The 22,290-nt window shown below is 39.5% G+C and overlaps 2 protein-coding genes and 1 non-coding gene across 3 annotated transcripts in view; 1 reads left to right on the top strand and 2 right to left on the bottom strand.

Annotated features, from left to right (window-relative positions):
- The window catches only part of ZC2HC1B (zinc finger C2HC-type containing 1B), a 75,530-nt gene that overhangs the window by 31,695 nt on the left and 21,545 nt on the right, over positions 1–22,290 (top strand). The window lies entirely within an intron of this gene.
- LOC105732297 (small ribosomal subunit protein eS27-like) lies at positions 10,617–10,778 on the bottom strand. The gene has a single exon (XM_012474350.2). The coding sequence runs from the start codon at positions 10,776–10,778 to the stop codon at positions 10,617–10,619; it is 162 nt and encodes a 53-aa protein (XP_012329773.2).
- LOC135268468 (U6 spliceosomal RNA) lies at positions 14,552–14,658 on the bottom strand. Its single transcript, XR_010336786.1, has one exon. It is a non-coding gene; the product is annotated as a U6 spliceosomal RNA (small nuclear RNA).

Here is a 22,290-nt window from a genome sequence, read left to right as displayed (position 1 = left end):
TGCACAGTCATCCTTCAGTATGCACAGGGGATTGGTTCCAGTGCCCTAGTGGATACCAAAATCTAGTGGCTACTTTAGTGGATGCTCAAGTTCCTGATATAAAATGGTGTAGAATTTGTATATAAGCTACTTGCATCCTCCTGTCTACACTAAATCATCTCCAGGTTGCTTGTAATACCTAAGGCAATATAAATGCTATGTAAGTAGTTATGCTATATTCAAATTTTTGTGTTTTTAAAAAATTATTGGTACAATTGGGTTGTTTTTTTTTTTTTCAATGTTCTCCATCTGTAGTTGTTAAATCTGCAGATATGGAACCCATGGGAACAAAGGCTGACTGTAATTTCTTCAAAGTGGCAGCAAGGCATAACCATAGGCGCCATCCTAATGGGGATGAGGCAGTATTTCATTTTAGTTTTGATTTGCATATCTCTAATGATTTGTGAGGTTAAGCATCTTTTCAAGTGCTTATTGACCATTTGTGTATCGTCTTTGAAAAAATGTCTGTTCAAGTCCTTTGCCCATTTTTGAATTGTTTTTGTTGTTGACTTTTAGGAATTCTCTATGTATTCTGGATATTAATCCCTTATCAGTCATTTGGTTTATAAATATTCCAGGGGTTGCCTTTTTACTTTGTTGATATTCTTTGTGTGTGTGTGTGTGTGTGTGTGTCTGTGTTTGTGTGTGTATGTATGTATGTGTTTGTTTGTTTGATTTTGAGATAGAGTCTCACTCTTTGCCCAGGCTGGAGTGCAGTGGCACAATCATGGCTCACTGCAGCTTCAACCTTCCAAGCTCAAGTCATCCTCCCACCTCATCTTCCCAAGTAGCTGGACTACAGGCATGTGCCACCATGCCCAGATAATTTTTAATTTTTTTGTAGAGATGAGTTCTCACTATGTTGATATTCTCTTGATTGACAAATCTTAAAAATTTTCATGAAGTCCAATTTGTCTATTTTTCTTTGGTTGCCTCTGGCGACCAAGAAATCAAAGAAATTGGATTAATCCTTGCCTAATCCAGGGTCAGAGAAGTTTACTCCTATGTTTTTGTCTAAGCTAAGCCTAGCTGTAGATCTTACATTTTAGGTCTTTGATCCATTTTGGGTTAATTTTTAATATATGATGTTAGGTAAGGGTCTAGCTTCATTCTTTTGCATGTGATTTCCCCATTCAACCAATGGTTTTGGCACCCTTGTCAAAAATCATTTGACCATATATATAAGGGTTTATTTTTGGACTCTGTTCTATTTCATTGGTTTATATTCCTGCCTTTATGCCAGTATTACATTGTCTTGATTACTATAGCTTTTAGTAAGTTTTGACATCAGGAACCATGAGTCCTCCAAGATTGTTTTGGCTATTTGGGATCCTTTGATATTCCATATGAATTTCAGGTTGGGATTTTCTATTTCTGTAAGAAACATTGAGATTTTAATAGGGATTGCACTGAATTGTAGATTGCTTTGGTTAGTATGGACATCTTAACAATAGTAAGTTTTCAAATCCATGAACATGGAATATATTTCTGTTTATTTATGTCCTCTTTAATTTCTTTCAGCAATATTTTGTAGTTTTTATTGTACAAATCTTTTGCCTCATTGCTTAAGTTTATTCTTAAATGTTCTTTTGATGTTATTGTAAATGTAATTGTCTTCAAAATTTCTTTTTTTGATTGTTCATTGTTAGTGTACAGAAACACAACTAATTTTCATGTGTTGACTTTCTGTTCTGCTACTTTGATGAATTAATTTATTGGTTCTAATAAGTTTTTTTGGTGATATCTTTGGATTTTCTGCTTATAAGATCATAGCATCTGTGAACAGAGATAATTTTACTTCTTCCTTTCCTATTTGGATGCCTTTTAATTTTTTTTTTCTTGTCTAATTGCTCTGGTTGGAACTTCTAGTACTACATTAAATAGAAGTGGTGAAAATTAGCATCTTTGCATTGTTCTTGATCTTAGAAGGAATGAAAGGGTGTGGAATTTTCTCAAATGCTTTTTCTGCATCAGTTGAGATGATGATGTAATTTTTGTTCTTTATTCTGTAAATGTAGTGTACATTGATTGATTTTCCTATGTTGAACCATCCCTGTATCTCAGGAACAAATCCCACATGGTTATGGTATATAGTCCTTTTAATGTGCTACTGAACTTGATTTGTTAGTATTTTCTTGATAACTTTTGCATTAATGTTCATAAGGGATATCATTTTCTTATAGTGTCTTTATCTGGCTTTGGTGTCAGGGTAGTCTTGGCCTCATTGAATGAATTTGGAATGTTCCCATCTCTTCAATATGTTTGGGAAATGTTTGAGAAGAGTTAGGTGTTAGTTCTTCTTTAAATGTTTGGTAGAATTCACCAGTGAAGCTTTCAGCTCCAGAGCATTTTTTTTTTTGTCATGAAATTTTTGATGATTAATTCAATCTCCTTAATAGTTATAAGTCTATTCAAATATTCTATTTATTCATGATTTACTTTAGGTAGGTGTTGTATTTTTTTAGGAATTCATCCATGTCATTGAGGTTATCCAATTTTTTGGCACATATTTTTTCATAATACTCTCATGAAATCCTTTTTATTTCTGTAGCATTGGCAGTTATATCTCCACTTTCATTTCTGATTTTAGTAATTTGAGTGTTTTCTCTTTTAATTTATTTTTATTTTTTTGAGAGAGCCTTACTCTGCCAGCAAGGCTGGATTGCAGTGGCAACATCTCAGCTCATTGCAACCTCCACCTCCTGGGTTCAGGGGATTCTCCTGTTTCAGCCTCTCCAGTAGCTGGGACCACAGGCACACATCACGATGTGTGGCTAATTTTTGTATTTTTAGTAAAGACAGTGTTTTGCCATGTTGGCTAGACTGTTCGTGAAATCCTGGCCTCAAGTGATCTGCCCACCTTGGCCTTGCAAAGTCCTGGGATTACAGGGGTGAGCCACTGTGCCTGGCCTCTTTCTTTTTTTATTAGTCTATCAAGCTAATGGTTTTTATTTTCTTTTTAAGTTTAGGGGTACATATGCAGGATGTGCAGGTTTGTTACATAGGTAAACATGCTACGATGGTTTGCTGCACAGATCGTCCCATCACCTAGGTATTAAGCCCAGCATCCCTGAGCTATTCTTCCCGATGCTCTCCCTCCTTCCCCCCATTCTCCAACAGGCCCCAGTGTGTGTTGTTCCCCACCATGTGTCCATGTGTTCTCGTCATTCAGCCCCCAGTTATAAGTGAGAACATGTGGAATTTGGTTTTCTGTTCCTGCATAAGTTTGTGGAAGATAATAGCCTCCAGCTTTATCCATGTCCCTGCAAAGGACACCATCTCATTCCTTCCGTGGCTGCATAGTATTCCATGATGTATATGTAGCACATTTTCTTTATTCAGTCTATCGTTGATGGGCCTTTAGGTTGATTCCATGTTTTTGCTATTGTAAATAGTGCTGCACTAAATATAGGCATGCATGCATCTTTATAATAGAATTATTTATATTCCTTTGGGTATATACCCAGTAATGAGATTGCTGGGACAAATGGTATTTCTGCCTCTAGATCTCTGAGGAATCGCCACTCTGTCTTCCACAATGGTTAAACTAATTTACACTTTCCCAACAGTGTAAAAGTGTTCTTTTTTTCTCTACTACCTAGCCAGCATCTATTTTTTAACTTTTTAATAGCCATTCTGATTGGTGTAAGATGGTATCTCATTGTGGTTTTGATTTGCATTTCTCTAATGTTCAGTGATATTGAGCTTTTCTCATGTTTGTTGGCTGCATGTATGTCTTCTTTTGAAAAATGTCTGTTCGTGTCCTTTGCCTACATTTTAATAAAGTTGTTTTTATCTTTTAAATTTGTTGAAGTTCCTTGTAGCTGCTACATATCAGACCTTTGTCAGATGGATAGATTGCAAACGTTTTCTCCCATTCTGTAAATTGTCTCTTCACTCTGATGATAGTTTCTTTTGCTGTGCAGAAGCTCTTTAGTTTAACTATGTCCCATTTGTCAGTTTTTTCATTTGTTCCAATTGCTTCTGGTGTCTTCATCATGAAATATTTGCCCATGCCTATGTTCTGAATGGTATTGCCTAGATTTTCTGATTTTCTTCTATGGTTTTTATAGCTTTGGGCTTTACATTTAAGTCTTTAATCTATCTTGAAAATTGATTTTTGCAGATGGTGTAAGGAAGGGGTCCAGTTTCAATTTTCTGCATATGGCTGGCCAATTATCTCACACCATTTATTAAGTAAAGAATCCTTTCTTCCTTGCTTGTTTTTGTCAAGTTTGTCAAAGATCAAATGGTTGTAGGTGTGCAATCTTATTTCTGGGTTTTCTATTCTGTTCCATTGGTCCCTGTGTCTTTTTGTACCAGTGCAATGTTGTTTTGGTTACTGTAGCCTTGTAGTATAGTTTGAAGTCAGGTAGTGCCTCTAGCTTTGTTCTTTTTGCTTAGGGTTGTCTTGACTATTCAGGCTCTGTTTTGATTTTATATAAATTTTAAAATAGTTTTTTCTAACTCTGTGAAGAATGTCAATGGTAGTTTAATGGGAATAGCACTGAATCTATAAATTGCTTTGGGCAGTATGTCAGTTTTCACGATATTGATTCTTTCTATCCATGAGCATAGTATATTTTTGCATTTGTGTCATTTCTGATTTCTTTGACCAGTGGTTTATAGTTCTCTTTGAAGAGGTTCTTCATTTCCATTGTTAGCTGTATTCCTGGGCATCTTATTCTTTTTGTGGCAATTGTGAATGGAGGTTCACTCATGATTTGGCTCTCAGCTTGCCTGTTGGTTGTGTATAGGAATGCTAGCAATTCTTGCACATTGATTTTGTATTTTGAGACTTTGTTGAAGTTGCTTACCAACTTAAGAAGCTTTTGGCCTGAGATAATGGGGTTGTCTAGATATAGGATCATGTCATCTGCAAACAAAAATAGTCCGACTTCCTCTCCTCCTATTTGAATCCTCTTTATTTATTTGTCTTTCCTGATTGCCCTGGCCAGAACTTCCAATAATATGTTGAATAGGAGTGGTGAGAGAGGGCCTCTTTGTCTTGTGCCAATTTTTAAGGGGAATGCTTCCAGCTTTTGCTGGATTAGTATGATATTGGCTGTGGGTTTGTCATATATGGAACTTATTATTTTGAAGTGTGTTCCTTTAATACCTGGTTTATTGAGAGTTTTTTGACATAAAGTGATGTTAAATTTTATTGAAGGTCCTTTCTGCATCTATTGAGATAATCATGTCTTTAGATCTGTTTATGTAATGTGTCACATTTATGATTTGTTTACATTAAACCAAAGTTGCATCCCATGGATGAAGCCTACTTAATTGTAGTGGATAAGCTTCTTGATGTGCTGCTGGATTCAGTTTGCCAGTATTTTGTTGAGGATTTTTGCGTTGATGTTCATTAAGGGTATTGGCCTGAAGTTGTTGATGTTGTTGTTGTTGTTGTTGTATCTCTGCCAGGTTTTGGTATCAGGATAATGCTGGACTCATATAATGAGTTAGGGAGAACTGGGCATGCTAGCTCACACCTGTAATCTCAGCACTTTGGGAGGTTAAGACAGGCACATCACTTGAGGTCAGGAGTTTGAGACCAGCCTGGCCAACATGGCAAAACGCTGTCTCTACTAAAAATACAAATTAGCCGGGTATTGTGGCAGGTGCCTGTAATCCCAGCAACTCAGGAGACTGACTCATGAGAATCACAAATCTGCCACCTCAATCACTGGGAGGCAGAGGTTGCAGTGAGCTGAGATTGAGCCACTGCCCTCCAGCCTGGGTGACAGAGCAAGACTCCATCTCAAAAAAAAAAATGAGTTAGGGAAGATTCCCTCCTTTTCAATTTTTTGGAATAGTTTCAGTAGAAATAGTACCAGCTCTTCTTTATTCCTCCAGTAGAATTTGTCTGTGAATCTATCTGGTCCTGGGCATTTTTTGTTTGTTTGTTTGGTTTTGGCTGGTAGGCTGTTTATTACTGCCTCAATTTCAGAACTTGTTACTTATCTATTCAGGCATTCAGTTTCTTCCTGGTTCAGTCTTGGGAGGATGTATGTGTCCAGGAATTTATCCATATCTTCTAGAATTTCTAGTTTGTGTGCATAGGGGTGTTTATAGTATTCTCTGATGGTTGTTTGTATCTCTGTGTGGTCAGTGGTGATATTCCCCTTATCACTTCCAATTGTGTTTATTTAAATCTTCTCATTTTATTCTTTATTAGTCTAGTTAGCAGTATACCTTATTAATTAAAAAAAAATCAGTTCTTGGATTCATTGATTTTTTTGAAAGGTTTTTTGTTTTTTACATTCTTCAGTTCAGCTCTGATCTTTATTATTTCTTGTCTTCTAGCTTTGAGTTTGTTTGCTCTTGGTTTTCTAGTTCTTTTAGTAAGTAAGCTGTCAATTTGAGATCTTTCTAAGCTTTTTGATGTGGGCATTTAATGTTATAAATTTCCCTCTTAACACTGCTTTAGCTGCATCCCAGAAATTCTGTTACATTGTATCTTTGTTCTCCTTAGTTTCAAAGAACTTGATTTCCGCCTTAATTTCATTATTTACCCATGAGTCATTCGGGATTAGGTTGTCCAGTTTCTATGTAGTGATGTGGTTTTGAATGAATTTCTTAATCTTGAATTCTAATTCAATTGTGCTGTAGTCTGACAGACTGTTTACTATTATTTCAGCTCTTTCGCTTTTGCTGAGGAGTGTTTTACTTCTGATTATGTGATCAATTTTAGAGCAAGTGCCATGTGGCAATGAGAAAAATGTATATTCTGTTGTTTGGGGCTGGAGAGTTCTGTAGATATCTATCAGGTACACTTTATCCAGAGCTGAGTTCAAGTCCTAAATATCTTTGTTAACTTTCTGTCTTGATGATCTGTCTAATAGCGTCAGTGGAGTGTTAAAGTCTCCCACTATTATTATTTGCTAGTCTTAGTCTCTTTGAAGGCCTCTAAGAACCTGCTTTATGAATCTACATGCTCCTGTATTGGGTGCATATATATTTAGGAAGGTAAGCTCTTCTTGTTGAATAGAACCCTTTACCATTATGTAGTGCCCTTCTTTTGTCTTTTTTGATCTTTGTTAGTTAGTTAGTTAGTTAGTTAGTTAGTTAGTTAGTTAATTAGTTAGTTAGTTTGTTTGTTTTTGAGATAGAGTCTCACTTTGTCTCCCAGGCTGGAATGCAGTGGTAGTCTTGGCTCACTGCAAACTTCACCTCCTAGTTGAAGTGATTCTCCTGCCTCAGCCTGCCGAGTAGCTGAGATTACAGGCACCCACCACCATGCCCAGTTAATCTGTGTGTGTGTGCAGATGGGGTTTAACGATGTTGGCCAGGGTGGCCTGAACTCCTGATCTCAGGTTATCCACCTGCCTCGGCCTCCCAAACTGCTGGGATTACAGGTGTGAGTCACAGCACCCACCCTTTGTTGATTTAAAGCCTGTTTTTGTCAGAATCTGGGATTGCAACCCCTGCTTTTTTTCAGTCTTCCTTTTGCTCAGTAAATTTTCCTCTATCCCTTTATTTTGAGCCCGTGTGTGTCTTTGCATGTGAGATGGGTCTCTTGAACACAGCATACTGATGAGTCCTAGTTCTTTATCCAGCCTGCTGCTCTGTGTCTTTTAATTGGGAAATTTAACCCATTTACATTTAAGGTTAGTATTGTTATGTGTGAATTAGATCCTGTCATCATGATGCTAGCTGGTTGTTTTGCAGATTTGGTTCTGTGTTTGCTTCATAGTATCACTGGTCTGTGTATTTCAGTATGTTTTTGTAATGGCTTGTAATTGTTTTTCCTTTCCATATTTAGTGCTTCCTTCAGGAGCTCTTGCAAAGCACATTTGGTGCTAACAAATTCCCTCATCATTTGCTTGTCTGAAAAGGATCTTGTTTCTCCTTTGCTTACGAAGCTTAGTTTGGCTGGATATAAAATTCTGGGTTAGAAATTCTTTTCTTTAAGAATGTTGACTTTTGGCCCCCAGTCTCTTCTAGCTTCTAAGGTTTTGGCTGAGAGATCTGCTGTTAGTCTGATGGCTTCCCTTCGTCTCGGAAAAAGGAAAAGGGAACCTGGCCTTTCTCTCTGACTGCCCTTAACCATTTTTTCTTTCGTTTCAAACTTGGAGAATCTGATTATTATGTGCCTTGGGTATGAACCCCTCATGGAATATTTTACTGGAGTTCTCTGCATTTCCTGAATTTGAATATTGGCCTGTCTTGCTAGGTTGGGGAAGTTCTGGATGATATCCTGAAGTGTATTTTCCAACTTGGTTCCATTCTCTCTGTCTCTTTCAGGTACCCCAATCAGTTGTAGATTTGGTCTCTTTACATAATCCCATATTTCTCAGAGGTTTTGCTGATTTTTTTCATTTTTCTTTATTCTTGTCAGCCTGTCTTATTTTAGAAAGCTAGTCTTCAAGCTCTGAGATTCTTTCTTCCACTTAGTCTATTCTGTTATTAATACTTGTGATTGCATGTGAAGTCCTGTAGTATGCTTTTCAGTTCTAACAGATTGGTTATGTGCCTCTTTAAACTGGCTGTTTTGGCTCTCAGCTCCTGTATTGTTTCATTGTGAGTCTTAACTTCTTTGGATTGGTTTACAACATGCTACTTTATCTCAGCAAAGTTTGTTACCTACTTCTGAAACCTACTTCTGTCATTTCAGCCATCTCAGCCTCAGCGCAGTTCTGAGTCCTTGCTGGAAAGGTGTTGCAGTCATTTTAAGGAAAAGGAGCACTCTGGCTTTTTGAGTTTTCAATGTTTTTGCATTGATGCTTTCTTATCTTAATGGGTTTATCTACCTTTGATTTTTGACATTGTTGATCTTTGAATGGGGTTTTCTTGTTTTCTGTTTGTCTGTTTTTCTTTTAATGGTCTGGCTACTCTTCCATAGGGCTGCTACAGTTTGCTGGGGGTCCACTCCAAACCTTAGTTTCCTTGTTTTTGTTTTTGTTTTTTTGGTACCTGGAGGTATCACCTGTGAAGGCTGTGAAATAGCAAAGATGGCAGCCAACCTTTTCCCCTAGAAGCTCTGTCCCAGGGGTACTGACCCTTTGCTGGCCCAAATGTACCTGTAGGAGGTAGCTGAAGACTCCTGTTGGGAGGTCTTACCCAGACAGGATCAGGAACCTGCTTAAAGCAGCAGTTTGGATGCTTTTTGATAGAGAAGCTGTGCTGTATTTGAGGTTCCTTCAGCCCCAGATTGGTTTGGCCTCTCCTGGGCCCACAGGCTATACAAGCTGAGAAGCCAATTGGTCCTCAGGCACTTTATCCTGGGGAGAACACAGGCCAGGGTGGCCAGAGGCCCCTGTGGGTAGGACCTGACTGGAAGTACCTGCCCCACTAGGGGAAGTGGATCGGGGTCTTGCTTAAAGAAGCAGTCTGACCATACCTCAACAAAACTGCTGTGCTGTGGTGAGGAACTGCCTCTGCCCCTGTCAGCTAGGACTCTCCAAAGCCCACAGGCTAGAATGGCTGATTCATCCAACCAACCTAAGTGGCAGCCCTCCACAACTCTGGGCACTTCATCCCAGGAGAGATCAGATCTCTGTCTGTAATGTATGCAGGCAGGCGAGGCTGGAGGGTCCAGCTGGAAGTTTCTACCCAGTGAGGAAGAAGCAGTCTTGCCATGATCTGGCAAAGCTGCTGTGTTGTGCTGCTAGGGGAACCCTTCCTCATCTGAACTATTTGGACTTTCCAAAGCCCAGAGGCTGGAATGGCTGAGTCGACAAAACAGTAGAGGTGTTGCCCACCTCTCTTCCCTGAAGACTCCATTCTGTGTCAGGCAGGCTCTACTTTGTTGCTGATGGCTTGCTGGAATTCCAAGACAGTGGATCTTATCTTGTGAGGTACATTGGAAGTGGGGTCTACAGAATGATGCTGGTTGGCTCCCTGGATTCTGCCCCCTTCCTAGGGGTATGTGCACCTTGCCTGCATTGCAGAAAAACTGGAATATTTAAAGCTCCTGGGTTTCTGTGTGTACCTGAGTAGTTGCTCTGCCAAGACTCCACCCAGCTCTATGTAACAGACCCAAAGCTCTGGTGGTGTGGGCTAACAAGGGGATCTCCTGATCCATAGGTTGCGAAGATTCATGGCAGAGCATGGTTTCCTGGGTCACATAGTCACTTACTGATTCCCTTGGCTGGGGGTGGGGGTTCCCTTGGCTCTGTGTCACTCCTGGGTGGGCCATCACCCCACCCTACTTTTCTTCATTCTCGGTGTGTTGAGTTGTTTCCCTAATCAGTCCCAATGCAAGAACCTGGATATTTCAGTTGAAGGTGCTGTATTCACTTGCCTGTTTTGTTCCTCTCTGTGAATGCTGAGGACCACAGCTGCTTCCAATCAGTCATCTTGACCCCTTCCCCCATGGTTTTTCAATTTGTGGATTCTTTTCAAAGAACCAACTTCTAGTTTTATTGATTTTTCTCTCTTATTTTTATATTCTTGATTTCATTTATCTCTGCCTAACCTTTATTTACTTTCTTCCACTAGCTTTTGATTTCATTTGTTCTTGTTTCTCATTCCTTAATTTGCAAAGTTAGATTGTCGATTTGAGATCTTTTTCTTTTTTTATCCAAAATGTGTTTTTCGAGATGGTTTCCCACTCATCTTGATTCAGAGTGCTTTTAGTGCTGCTTCCTCCTGAAAGAACATCTTTCTGTAAGCCTTGCTTTTCCTCCTGTAGGCTGGCAGAGGACAGTGGAGCAGCCAACAACACACAAAACTACAGTTTGTGCATGACTAAAGACCATGGTGATTTTATAGCATACTGGGCATTTCACATCCATGAAGTAGGAATTGGGGCTCTGCACCAGATGTGTCTTCTTATGTTTTCTCTTCTCCTCTTCTAGAGAGGGATGAAGGAGATCCTTTGTGAGAGGCGTGTTCCCGTGGGTAGTTCATCACTGCCAGAAAGGGTGGTCATTACCACTGGAAAAGGCCGTTTTTTTAATGTAAACATTTATAGGTATAAATTCCCCCTTAGCACTGCTGTTTCTGAGTCCCATAAATTTTGGTATGTTGTTTCTTGAGCTTCATTCATCTCCAAATATTTTCTAATTTCTCTTGTGGTTTCTTATTTGATACATTGGTTGCTTAAGAATGTGTTGTTTAATTTCCACAAATTTATGAATTTTATAGTTTTATTTCTGCTTTATCTCACTGTGGCTGAAGAAGACAATTCATATGATACATATCTTTTTAAATTTACTGAGACTTAATTTGTGGCCTAACATGTGGTTCATTCTGAAAAATGTTGCATGTGCTCTTGAGAAACATATATATGCTGTTTTTGAGTAAAGTGTCCCGTACATGTCTGTTAGATGTAGTTGGTTTATTGTGTTAAGTCCTCTATTTCCTTACTTATCTTTATCTGGTTGGTAATTGAGAGTGGTGTATTGAAGTCTCCAACTATTATCGTAGTACTGTCTATTTCTTTCTTTAGTTATGTTGACTTTTGCTTCATATATTTTGATGGTCTGTCAGTAGGTTCCTCTTGATCTCTTGTAATCTTTTTTGATTTAAAGTTTTTCTAATTAGTGTGGCCACTAATATTAGTGGCCTCTGCTCTCTCTGGTTATTATTTGCATGTATCTTTTTCCATCCTCTCAATTTCAACGTATTTGTGTCTTTGGATCTAAAATTAATATCTTACAGACAGCATGTACTTTTATTCATTCTTCCAATCTCTGTCTATTGATTGGACAGTTTGATGGATTTACATTTCAAGTAATTACTGATAAGGAGAGACATTTGTCATTCTGGTATATGTTTTCTGGTGTATAGCTTTTTTGTTCCTCATTTCCTGCATTACTGTTTATATGGTTTGGCTGTGTCCTCACCCAAATCTCATCTTGTATTTCCATGTGTTGTGGGAGGAACCTGGTGGGAGGTAATTGAATTATGGGTGCAAGTCTTTCCTGTGCTATTCTCGTGACAGTAATTCTCATGAGATCTGACGGTTTTAAAAAGAGGAGTTCCCCTGCATGAGCTCTCTGTTCTCTTATCTGCTGCCATGTGAGACGTGCCTTTCAACTTCCACCTCGATTGTGAGGCCTTCCCAGCCATGTGGAACTCTAAGTCCAATAAACCTTTTCTTTTGTAAATTGCCCAGTCTTGAGTATGTATTTATCAGCAGTGTAAAAACAGACTAATATAGTAAATTGGTACCAGTAGAGTGGGGTACTGCTGAAAAGATACCTGAAAATGTGGAATTGACTTTATAATGAGATAACAGGCAGAGGTTGGAACAGTTTGGAGGGCTCAGAAAAAGACAGGAAAATGTGGGAAAATTTGGAACTTCGTAGAGACTTGTTGAGTAGCTTTGACCGAAATGCTGAGTGTGATATCAGCAATGAAATCCAGGCTGAAGTGGTCTCAGATAGAGACGAGGAACTTGTTGGGAACTGGAGCAAAGGTGCCTCTTGTTTTGTTTTAGCAGAGACTGGTGGCATTTTGCCCCTGCTCTAGAGATCTGTGTAAATTTCTAAGCAGCAAAGCATTCAAGATGTGACTTGGGTACTGTTAATGGCATTCAGTTTTAAAAGGGAAACTGAGCATAAAACTTTGGAAAATTTGCAGCCTGACAATGCAATAGAAAAGAAAATCCCATTTTCTGGGGAGAAATTCAAGAGAGCTGTAGAAATTTGCATAAGTAATGAGGACCTGAATGTTAATCTCCAACACAATGGGGAAAATGTCTCCAGAGCATGTCAGAGACCTTTGTGGCAGCACATCCCATCACAGCCCCAGGAATTTGGGGGAAAAAAATGGTTTTGTGGGCCAGGCCCAGGGTCCCTCTGCTGTGTGCAGTCTAGGGACTTGGTGCCCTGTGTCACAGTCACTCCAGCCATGACTAAAAGGAGTCAAGTTCAGCTTGGGCTGTTGCTTCAGAGGGTGGAAGCCCAAAGCCTTGGCAACTTCCATGTGGTGTTAAGCCTGCGGGTGCACAGAAGTCAAGAATTGAGGTTTGGGAACCTCCACCTAGATTTCAGAAGATATACTGAAACACCTGGATGCCCAGGCTGAAGTTTGCTGCAGGGTGGGGCCCTCACAGAGAACTCTTCCAGGGCATTGTGAAAGGGAAATGTGGGGTCAGAGCCTCAGCACAGAGTCCCTACTGGGGCACCACCTAGTAGAGCTGTGAGAAGAGGGTCGGCCACCATCCTCCAGACCCTACAATGGTAGATCCACCAACAGTTTGCACTGTGTGTCTGGAAAAGCCATAAACACTCAACATCAGCCGGTAAAAGCAGCCAGGAGGGGATCTGCATCCTGCAAAGCCCCAGGGGGTGGAGCTTTCCAAGGCTGTGGGAGTCCACCTTTTGCATCAGAATGACCTGGATGTGAGACAAGGAGTCAAAGGAGATCATTTTGGAACTTGAAGATTTGACTGTCCAACTGGATTTCAGACTTGCATGGGGCCTGTAGCCCCTTTGTTTGGCCAATTTCTCCCATTTGGAATGGCTGTATTTACTCAATTCCTACACCTTCATTGTATTTAAAAGTAACTAACTTGCTTTTGATTCACAGGCTTCATAGGCAGAAGGGACTTGCTTTGTCTTGGATGAGACTTTGGACTGTAGACGTTTGAATTAATGCTGAAATGAGCTAAGACTTGGAGCACTGTTGAGAAGGCATTACTGGTTTTGAAATGTGAGGACATGAGATATGGGAGGGACCAAGGGCAAAATGACATGGTTTGGCTGTGTTACCATCCAAATCTCATCTTGAATTCCGATGCATTTTGGGAGGGATCCAGTGGGAAGTACCCAAATCATGGGGGCAAGTCTTTCCTGTACTATTCTTTTGATAGTGAATAAGTCTCATGAGATCTGATGAGTTTAAAAAGAGAAGTTCCCTGCAAAGCTCTGTTCTCTTGTCTGCTGCCATGTGAGACATGCCTTTCACCTTCCACCATGATTATGAGGCTTTCCCAGCCACATGGAACTGTAAGTCCAATAAACCTCTTTCTTTTGTAAATTGCCCAGTCTTGGGTATATCTTTATCAGTAGCATGAAAATGGGCTAATACAACAGTCTTCTTTTGTTTTTAGTTGATTTTTGAAGCATTTTTAGTTGATTCTTTCCTCATTTCCTTTTTTATGTATTCTATAACTACTTTCTTAGTGGCTATTATAGAGACTACATTTAACTTCCTAAATATTATCACATTCTAATTTGAATTTATACTAGCTTATCTTCAGTAACATACAAAAATTGCTGCTCCCTCAGCAACTTCTTTTCCACCCCTTTTGGTTGTTGATGTCACAAAATTACATCTTTATACAGGTTGAGTGTTCCTAATCTGAAAATCTGAAATCTAAAATGCTCCAAAATCTACAACTTCTTGAGCACTGACATGACATGCTATTGATTTTTGGATTAGAGATATTCAACCAGTAAGTACAATGCAAATATTCCAAGATTAAAAAAAAAAAAATCTGCAACACTCTGGTCCCAAGCATTTCAGATAAGGGATCCTTAACTCATACTTTGTATAATAAACTAATAATTCCTATATTTGGTCTCTTTTTTTTTTTTTTTTTTTTTTTTTTTTACAAAAAAATATGGAACGCTTCATGAATTTGCGTGTCATCCTTGCGCAGGGGCCATGCTAATCTTCTCTGTATCGTTCCAATTTTAGTATATGTGCTGCCGAAGCGAGCACTATTTGGTCTCTTAAATTATGTATAAAGCAAAATGTGAAGTTATAAGCCAAAATTACAGTACCAGTTTTTAGACTAATAATTGTTTTTAAAAATGTATTAGTCTTCTCTTAAATCATGTAGAAAATAAAAAAGTGGAGTTACAAACCATTATTGCAATAGTACTAGTTTTTATAATTGTCCATGCATTTACCTTTATAGTGATTTTTATTTCTTCATACAGTTTCAAGTTTCTGTCTAGTGTCTTCTCACTTCACCTTACAGTACTCTCTTGGGTATTTCTTGCAGGGCAGGCCTTATGATAATGAACTTTTTCAGTTTTTCTTTATCTGGAAATGTCTTAATTTCTTCCTCACCTTTTTTTTTAAGAGACAGGATCTTACTATGCTGCCCAGGCTGAACTTAAGCTCCTGGGCTCAAGCAGTCCTCCTACCTCAGCCTCCTGCGTAGCTGAGACTAGAGGCACATGCCACTGTGCCCATCTCCTCCCTTGCTTTTGGAGGACAGTTGTTCTGTATATGGAATTTTTGGTTGACAGGTTTTTCTTTTAGTACTTTGAATATATTGGCCCACTATGTTTTGTCCTCCAGGGTTTCTGATGAGAAGTCTGCTGATGATCTTATTGAACATTCCTTGTTTGTGACAAGTCATTTTTTTCTTGCTACTCTTATGATTTTTTTTTGTCTTCATCTTTTGAAAGTTTGATTATAATATTTGTCTCAATGTTGGTCTTTTTGAGTCTGTCTTACTTTTAATTTTTGAATGGTTCTTAAATGTTTATAGTCATGTCTTGTTAAATCTGGCAAGTTTTCAGCCATTATTTCTCTCTTGCCCTTTTCCCTCTCTGCTCCTTCTGGTATTTCCACAATACATTTGTTTGTCAGTTTGATGGTGTCCCATAGGTCCCTAAGGCTCTGTTCACCTTTCTTTAATTGTTCTCTTTCTGTTCCTCACACTCAATAATTTCCATTGTCCTGTCTTTCAGTTTGCTCAGTCTTTCCTCTGTTTGTTCAAATGTGTCCTTGAATCCGAGTAGTAAAGTGTTCATTTCATTTATTCTGTTTTTAAGTTCTAGAATCTTATTTGGTTTCTTTTCAGAATTTATCTTTGCAGATATTCCCATTTTGTTCATGTATCTTTTTCTTGAGTCTCTTCACATCTTCAGTTGTTTAAAAGTGTTTATCTAATAGATCTGTTCAGTAGATCTATCATCAGGTCTTTTTTGGGAACAGTTTGTGTTGATTTTTTTTTTCTAAGAAGGGGCTACATTTGCCTCTTTTTTTGTCTCCCTTGTGATTTTGTTTGTTGTAAATTAGATATTTGGACCTAGTAATGAGGTAACTGTGGAAATTAGATTCTCTCCCTTCTCCAGGGTTTGCTATTTTTTGGCTCTATGTGTGTGTGGGGGGTGTGTGTGTGTGTGTTGTGTGTGTGTGTATCTGTGTGTGTGTGTGTGTGTCTGTCTGTCTGTCTGTCTGTCTCTGTTTCAAGGATCAGTCTAAGATGTCAACTTAAGGTCTTCTCAGTCTTTTTGAGCCTGCGCCTTTCCCTGGGTGTGGCATGTTCACTTTCAATTTTCCGCATGTATGTAGTTTAAAAAAAAAAATCCTACTTTTTAATGTCTAGTTCTCTAAAGGGGGAAAAGACAAAAATAAAGGAAGAGAAGGACACAGTCCCTTTAAGTCCCCTGGAAGTTACTTCAGCCAGAGGAGAAAGGGCTTACAACAATGATGGGAGGCACAACAATGGCCACCTGCCTTTTTGTACCTCTTTGATCAGAAACAGCAATCAGTGGTCAGAGCATAAATCTCTGATATTTAGAAGACAGGTTTTTTATTTGCCTACTATGGCTCCCACAGGCCATGTCCAGATTGATCCAGGAATATGTGCACAGCTGCCTGCCACACAGCTGAGGGGTAGAGGATGTGTAGCTGCTACTGTGGTAATATCTGAAATTGATGAAATTAACTGCATCTTACTGTCCAAGCCTTCTCCTGGAAGTTACAAGTCTTCAATAGACTCCAGAGTCCAAGATAGTTACATTGGACACATTCTGCCAGTGCAATTGTTATCTAGGAGGGGAGACAAGTTCCCGGTGCTTCCAATCTGCTATCTTTCCAGAATTCTGACAAGTCATTAGTTTTTTCCTCGTTTGGGAAAAACTTAACAATGAGGTAGATATTAGTTTTCAGTAAGAAAAAATAATTTAAATTGTATGTGTATTCATTTGGTAAAATTTTTGCTAATAAGCTTTTTTCTAAAGTACAATGCTTAGTATCCTTCAAAAAATAACTTATTTATATAATGGTTTCTTTTTTTATTTTTTAGAGATAATACACATGATAATGCTTAAAGGAGCAAAAGCATTCCTTTCAGTTTGAGGTCAAATCTTACTTCTCAAGAAATAATATTTCTTAAGTTATAAGTATTAGATAAATCAACACTAGGGTCTAGAACCATTGATCTCTTGTTTAGTAAACTTGGAAAGAGATTGTGAATGGAAAAAGATAGCATGTCAGTTATGGTGTTGAAAATCAGAAAAGAATTTCCTTCCTTGAACTAATTTATTTAAAGTAGCAGCAAGACATAAGTGAAAAGGTCCTAAATTAGGACTCAGAAGTCCTGTGTCCTAGTATATGATGTTAAGCAGAACATTATAAAAATACCATTCTAATACATAGGAAAATAGATTAGCAGATCAGTAAATCTAAGCAAAATGCTATTATGTTTACTCTTGACTACTTAATGATGACTTATAGGTACTGTGATGTCACTAAAAGGCAATGTTCTTAAAATGGTTGACACTAGGTTTCATAATACTACCTGAGCTCACCTTTTCCTATTTCTTCTTCTTTTTTTTTTTTTTTAACTGAATCCCAAATGTAATGCTATGCTGTTTCTTCTTAATCCTGCTACAGCTACAAGTGGCCTCTGGTTGTTCCTTGACCATAGCAAGCATACACACGCCTGTCTCATGACCTTTGTACTGGCCCCTCCTTCTGCTAAAAACAAAAACACCCTCCCAATCTGCATTGCTCACTCATTCCCTTCCTTCAGTTCTTTGCTAAAGTGTCCTCTCAGTGATGCTTCTCCAACCTCTGTATTTAAAACTAACCAAGTCCTCCCTAACTTCTTTGTAATTATTTCCACATAGCATTTCTCACCATCAAATATTCAATATATATTTAATTCATTTTGTCTTCCCCACTCCACCAAAAAGAAATGGAATGTAAGTTTCAAGAAGGCAGGGAATTGTCTACTTTATCTTTCTCTATTGTACCGCAATATTCCTACTTTTTAGAATTGTTTGTGGCACACATGAGGCACTCAATAAATACTTGTTGAATGAAATGTATGAGGAGAAGTGGAAATCTTTATTCCATAATTTCACACTCAAATTATTGTCATAGAATAGAATTATCATGTTAATTAGTTTTAGGAGATAGCTTTATTTTATTTCAGGCTCAAGATGCTTTTTAAATTTAATTTCTTACTCTCTACTTGCTTACATTAAAAAATATAATTGCTGGAAAGAAAACAGGGGGAGAGATCCAAGATGGCCGGTTAGGAGGAGTTCGGGATTGCAGGTCCTAGTGAAAGTGCAGAGGGTGAGTGGATGCCGCATTTCCAGACGGATTTTCACTGCCCACAGACCAGGAGATTCACAGGCGGAGGAGACCACGGGTCGCCAACGCCACTGTTTTGGCCGGCGCGGCTGTTTGGGCCTGCGCCCTGGTGCAGTGGTTCCCAATGAAGAGTGAGCGAGACTGGGTCCCCTCTTAGCCAGCAAGGGGAGCTGAAACGGGGAGCCAGACCAGGAGACACCCAGGCAAAAAAAGCGCCATGAATCTCAGAGACACGGTTTCAGCCAATGTAGCGGCTCCCAGTGCAGAGCAAACGAGACGGTGTCCCCTCTTAGCCAGCAAGGGGAGCTGAAACAGGGAGCCAGGCCAGGAGATTCCCAGGTAAAAAAAGCGCCATGAATCTCAGAGCCGTGGTTTCACCCGATGCAGTGGCTTCCAGGGCAGAGTAAACAAGACGGTGTCCCCTCTTAGCCAGCAAGGGGAGCTGAAGCAGGGAGCCAAGCCAGGAGATTCCCAGGCAAAAAAGCGCCACGAATCTCAGAGCCGTGGTTTCAGCTGATGCAGTGGGTCGCCGCACGGGAAATCACACAGGTCCCAGCACCTATTCAACAGGCAACCAGGTCACCTGGTAGAGAGCCGACTGTTCAACTAAAAAACAAAAGGCTCTGAGGCAGGGAGCCAGGTGACCAGGCCTGGCTGGTCCCACCCCCACAAAAACAAAAAAACAGCAATTGGAAATGCTCTGGGTTGAGACTTTCACGGCAAACACAACTGAACCCGGGACGGTCCAGCTCTGTGGAGGAGGGGCGTCCGCCATTATGGAGGCACCCTGCAGTTCCAGAGGCAATCTGCCATTGCCAAGGCAACCCGCCACTACAGAGAGTGCGTCACTACAGAGGCGGGCCAACATAGTGGAAGCAGTTCTAACTACACCCATGTAAACAGGACTGCAGGGAAGTTCACACGGCAGCTGGGCGGAACCCACAGCAGCTCAGTGAAGACTCTATAGGCTGAGGGTGACTAGGCTGCCACCTTGTGGGCAGGGAAAACGGCAGTGGCACAGCAGAAACCCTAACTCCCTGGGACACAACACCTGGGGGGAAGAAAAGGGGGTTTATGAGTTCTGCTGCTGCAGACTTAAACTTACCAAAATCAGAAAGTCAGCAAATACAAAGTCGACAGGTGGATAAATCCACAAAGATGGGAAGAAACCAGCACAAAAAGGATGAAAACACCTGAAACCAGAACACCTCTCCTACAAGGGATCACAACTCCTCACCAGCAAGGGAACAAGACGGGATGGAGAATGAGTGTGATGAAATGACAGAATCAGCCTTCAGAAAGTGGATAATAAGAAACTTCCATGAGCTAAAAGAACATGTTCTAACCTAATGCAAAGAAACTAAGAACCTTGAAAAAAGACTTAACGAAATGCTAACAAGAATGGACAACTTAGAGAGGAATATGAGTGAATTGATGGAGCTGAAAAATACAACATGAGAACTTCGTGAAGCATGCACAAGTTTCAACAGCCGAATTGACCAAGCAGAAGAAAGGATATCAGAGGTCGAAGATCAACTCAATGAAATAAAACGAGAAGGGAAGATTAGAGAAAACAAGGTAAAAAGGAATAAACAAAGTCAACAAGAAATATAGGACTATGTGAAAAGACCTAATCTACGTTTGATAGGTGTACCCGAATGTGACAAAGAGAATGTGTCCAAGCTGGAAAATACTCTTCAGGATATTATCCAGGAAAACTTCCCCAACATAGCAAGGCAGGCCAATATTCAAGTCCAGGAAATACAGAGAACACCACAAAGATATTCCTCAAGAAGAGCAACCCCAAGGCACATAATCATCAGATTCATCAGGGTTGAAATGAAGGAGAAAATACTAAGGGCAGCCAGAGAGAAAGGTCAGGTTACCCACAAAGGGAAGCCCATCAGACTCACAGCAGATCTCTCAGCAGAAACCCTACAAGCCAGAAGAGAGTGGGGGCTGATATTCAACATCCTTGAAGAAAAGAACTTTCAACCCAGAATTTTATATCCAGCCAAACTAAGCTTCATAAGTGAAGGAAAAATAAAATCCTTTGTGAACAAGCAAGTACTCAGAGATTTCATCACCACCAGACTGGCTTTACAAGAGCTCCTGAAAGAGGCACTACACATAGAAAAGAACAACCAGTACCAGCCACTCCAAAAATACACCAAATGGTAAAGAGCATCAACACAATGAAGAATCTGCATCAACCAACGGGCAAAACAGTCAGTGACAGGATCAAATTCACACATAACAATATTAACCCTAAATGTAAATGGACTAAATGCCCCAATCAAAAGACACAGACTGGCAAATTGGATAAAAAGCCAAAACCCATCAGTGTGCTGTATCCAGGAAACCCACCTCACATGCAAGGATACACAAAGGCTCAAAATAAAGGGATGGAGGAAGATTTACCAAGCAAATGGAGAGCAAAAAAAAGCAGGAGTTGCAATTCTCATCTCTGATCAAATAGACTTTAAAGCAACAAAGGTCAAAAGAGACAAAGAAGGACATTACATAATGGTAAAAGGATCAATGCAACAAGAAGAGCTAACAATCCTAAATATATATGCACCTAATACACCTAATAAGATATCACCCAGATACATAAGGCAAGTTCTAAAAGACTTACAAAGAGACTTAGACTCCCACACAATAATAGTGGGAGACTTCAACACACCATTGTCAATATTAGACAGATCAATGAGACAGAAAGTTAACAAGGATATCCAGGACTTGAACTCAGACCTGGAACAAGCAAACCTAATAGACATTTACAGAACTCTCCACCCCAAATCCACAGAATATACATTCTTCTCAGCACCACATCACACCTACTCTAAAACTGACCACATAATTGGAAGTAAATCACTCCTCAGCAAATACAAAAGAATGGAAACCATAACAAACAGTCGCTCAGACCACAGTTCAATCAAGTTAGAACTCAGAATTCAGAAACCAACCTAGGACCACACAGCTTCATGGAAAATGAACAACTTTCTCCTGAATGTTGACTGGATAAACAATGAAATGAAGGCAGAAATAAAGATGTTCTTTGAAACCAACGAGAATGAAGACACCATATACCAGAATCTCTGGGACACGTTTAAAGCAGTCTTTAGAGGAAAATATATAGCAATAAGTGCCCCCATGAGAAGAAAGGAGAGATCTAAAATTGACACCCTATCGTCAAAATTGAAAGAGCTAGAGGAGCAAGATCAAAAAAACTCAAAACCTACCAGAAGACAAGAAATAACTACGATCAAAGCAGAATTGAAGGAGATAGAGACACGAAAAACCCTACAAAAAATCAATAAATCCAGGAGCTGGTTTTTTGAAAAGATCAACAAAATAGACCACTAGCCAGATTAATAAAAAAGAAAAGAGAGAATAACCAAATAGATGCAGTAAAAAATGATAAAGGGGATATCACCACAGATGCCACAGAAATTCAAACCATCATCAGAGATTATTACAAACAACTCTATGCACATAAACTAGAAAACCTGGAAGAAATGGATAAATTCCTGGACAGTTGCCTCCTCCCAAGCCTAAACCAGGAAGAAGTCGAAACCCTGAATAGACCAATAACAAGGTCTGAAGTCGAGGCAGCAATTAAGAGCCTACCACCCAAAAAAAGCCCAGGCCCAGACGGTTTCACAGCCGAATTCTACCAGACATACAAAGAGGAACTGGTACCATTCCTTCTGAAACTATTCCAAATAATCCAAAAAGAGGGAAGCCTTCCCAAATCATTTTATGAGACCAACATCTTCCTGATACCAAATCCCGGCAGAGACTCAACAAGAAAAGAAAACTACAGGCCAATATCCATGATGAACATAGATGCAAAAATCTTCAGTAAAATACTGGCAAGCCGATTACAACAGCACATCAAAAACCTTATCCACCATGATCAAGTAGGATTCATCCCAGGGATGCAAGGCTGGTTCAATATATGCAAGTCTATAAATGTAATTCACCACATAAACAGAACCAAAG

Source organism: Aotus nancymaae, unplaced genomic scaffold (genome assembly GCF_030222135.1).
Source record: "Aotus nancymaae isolate 86718 unplaced genomic scaffold, 86718_ANA_hifiasm-v0.15.2.pri h1tg000040l, whole genome shotgun sequence".
Taxonomy (NCBI): Eukaryota; Metazoa; Chordata; class Mammalia; order Primates; family Aotidae; genus Aotus; species Aotus nancymaae.
Note: the sequence above shows the minus strand (reverse complement) of the source record. Positions and strands in the feature narration are given on the sequence as shown.

Coding starts and splice junctions, on each gene's coding strand:
- LOC105732297 (XM_012474350.2), bottom strand. CDS start 10,778: ATGGATGTGAAATGCCCAGTATGCTATAAAATCACCATGGTCTTTAGT.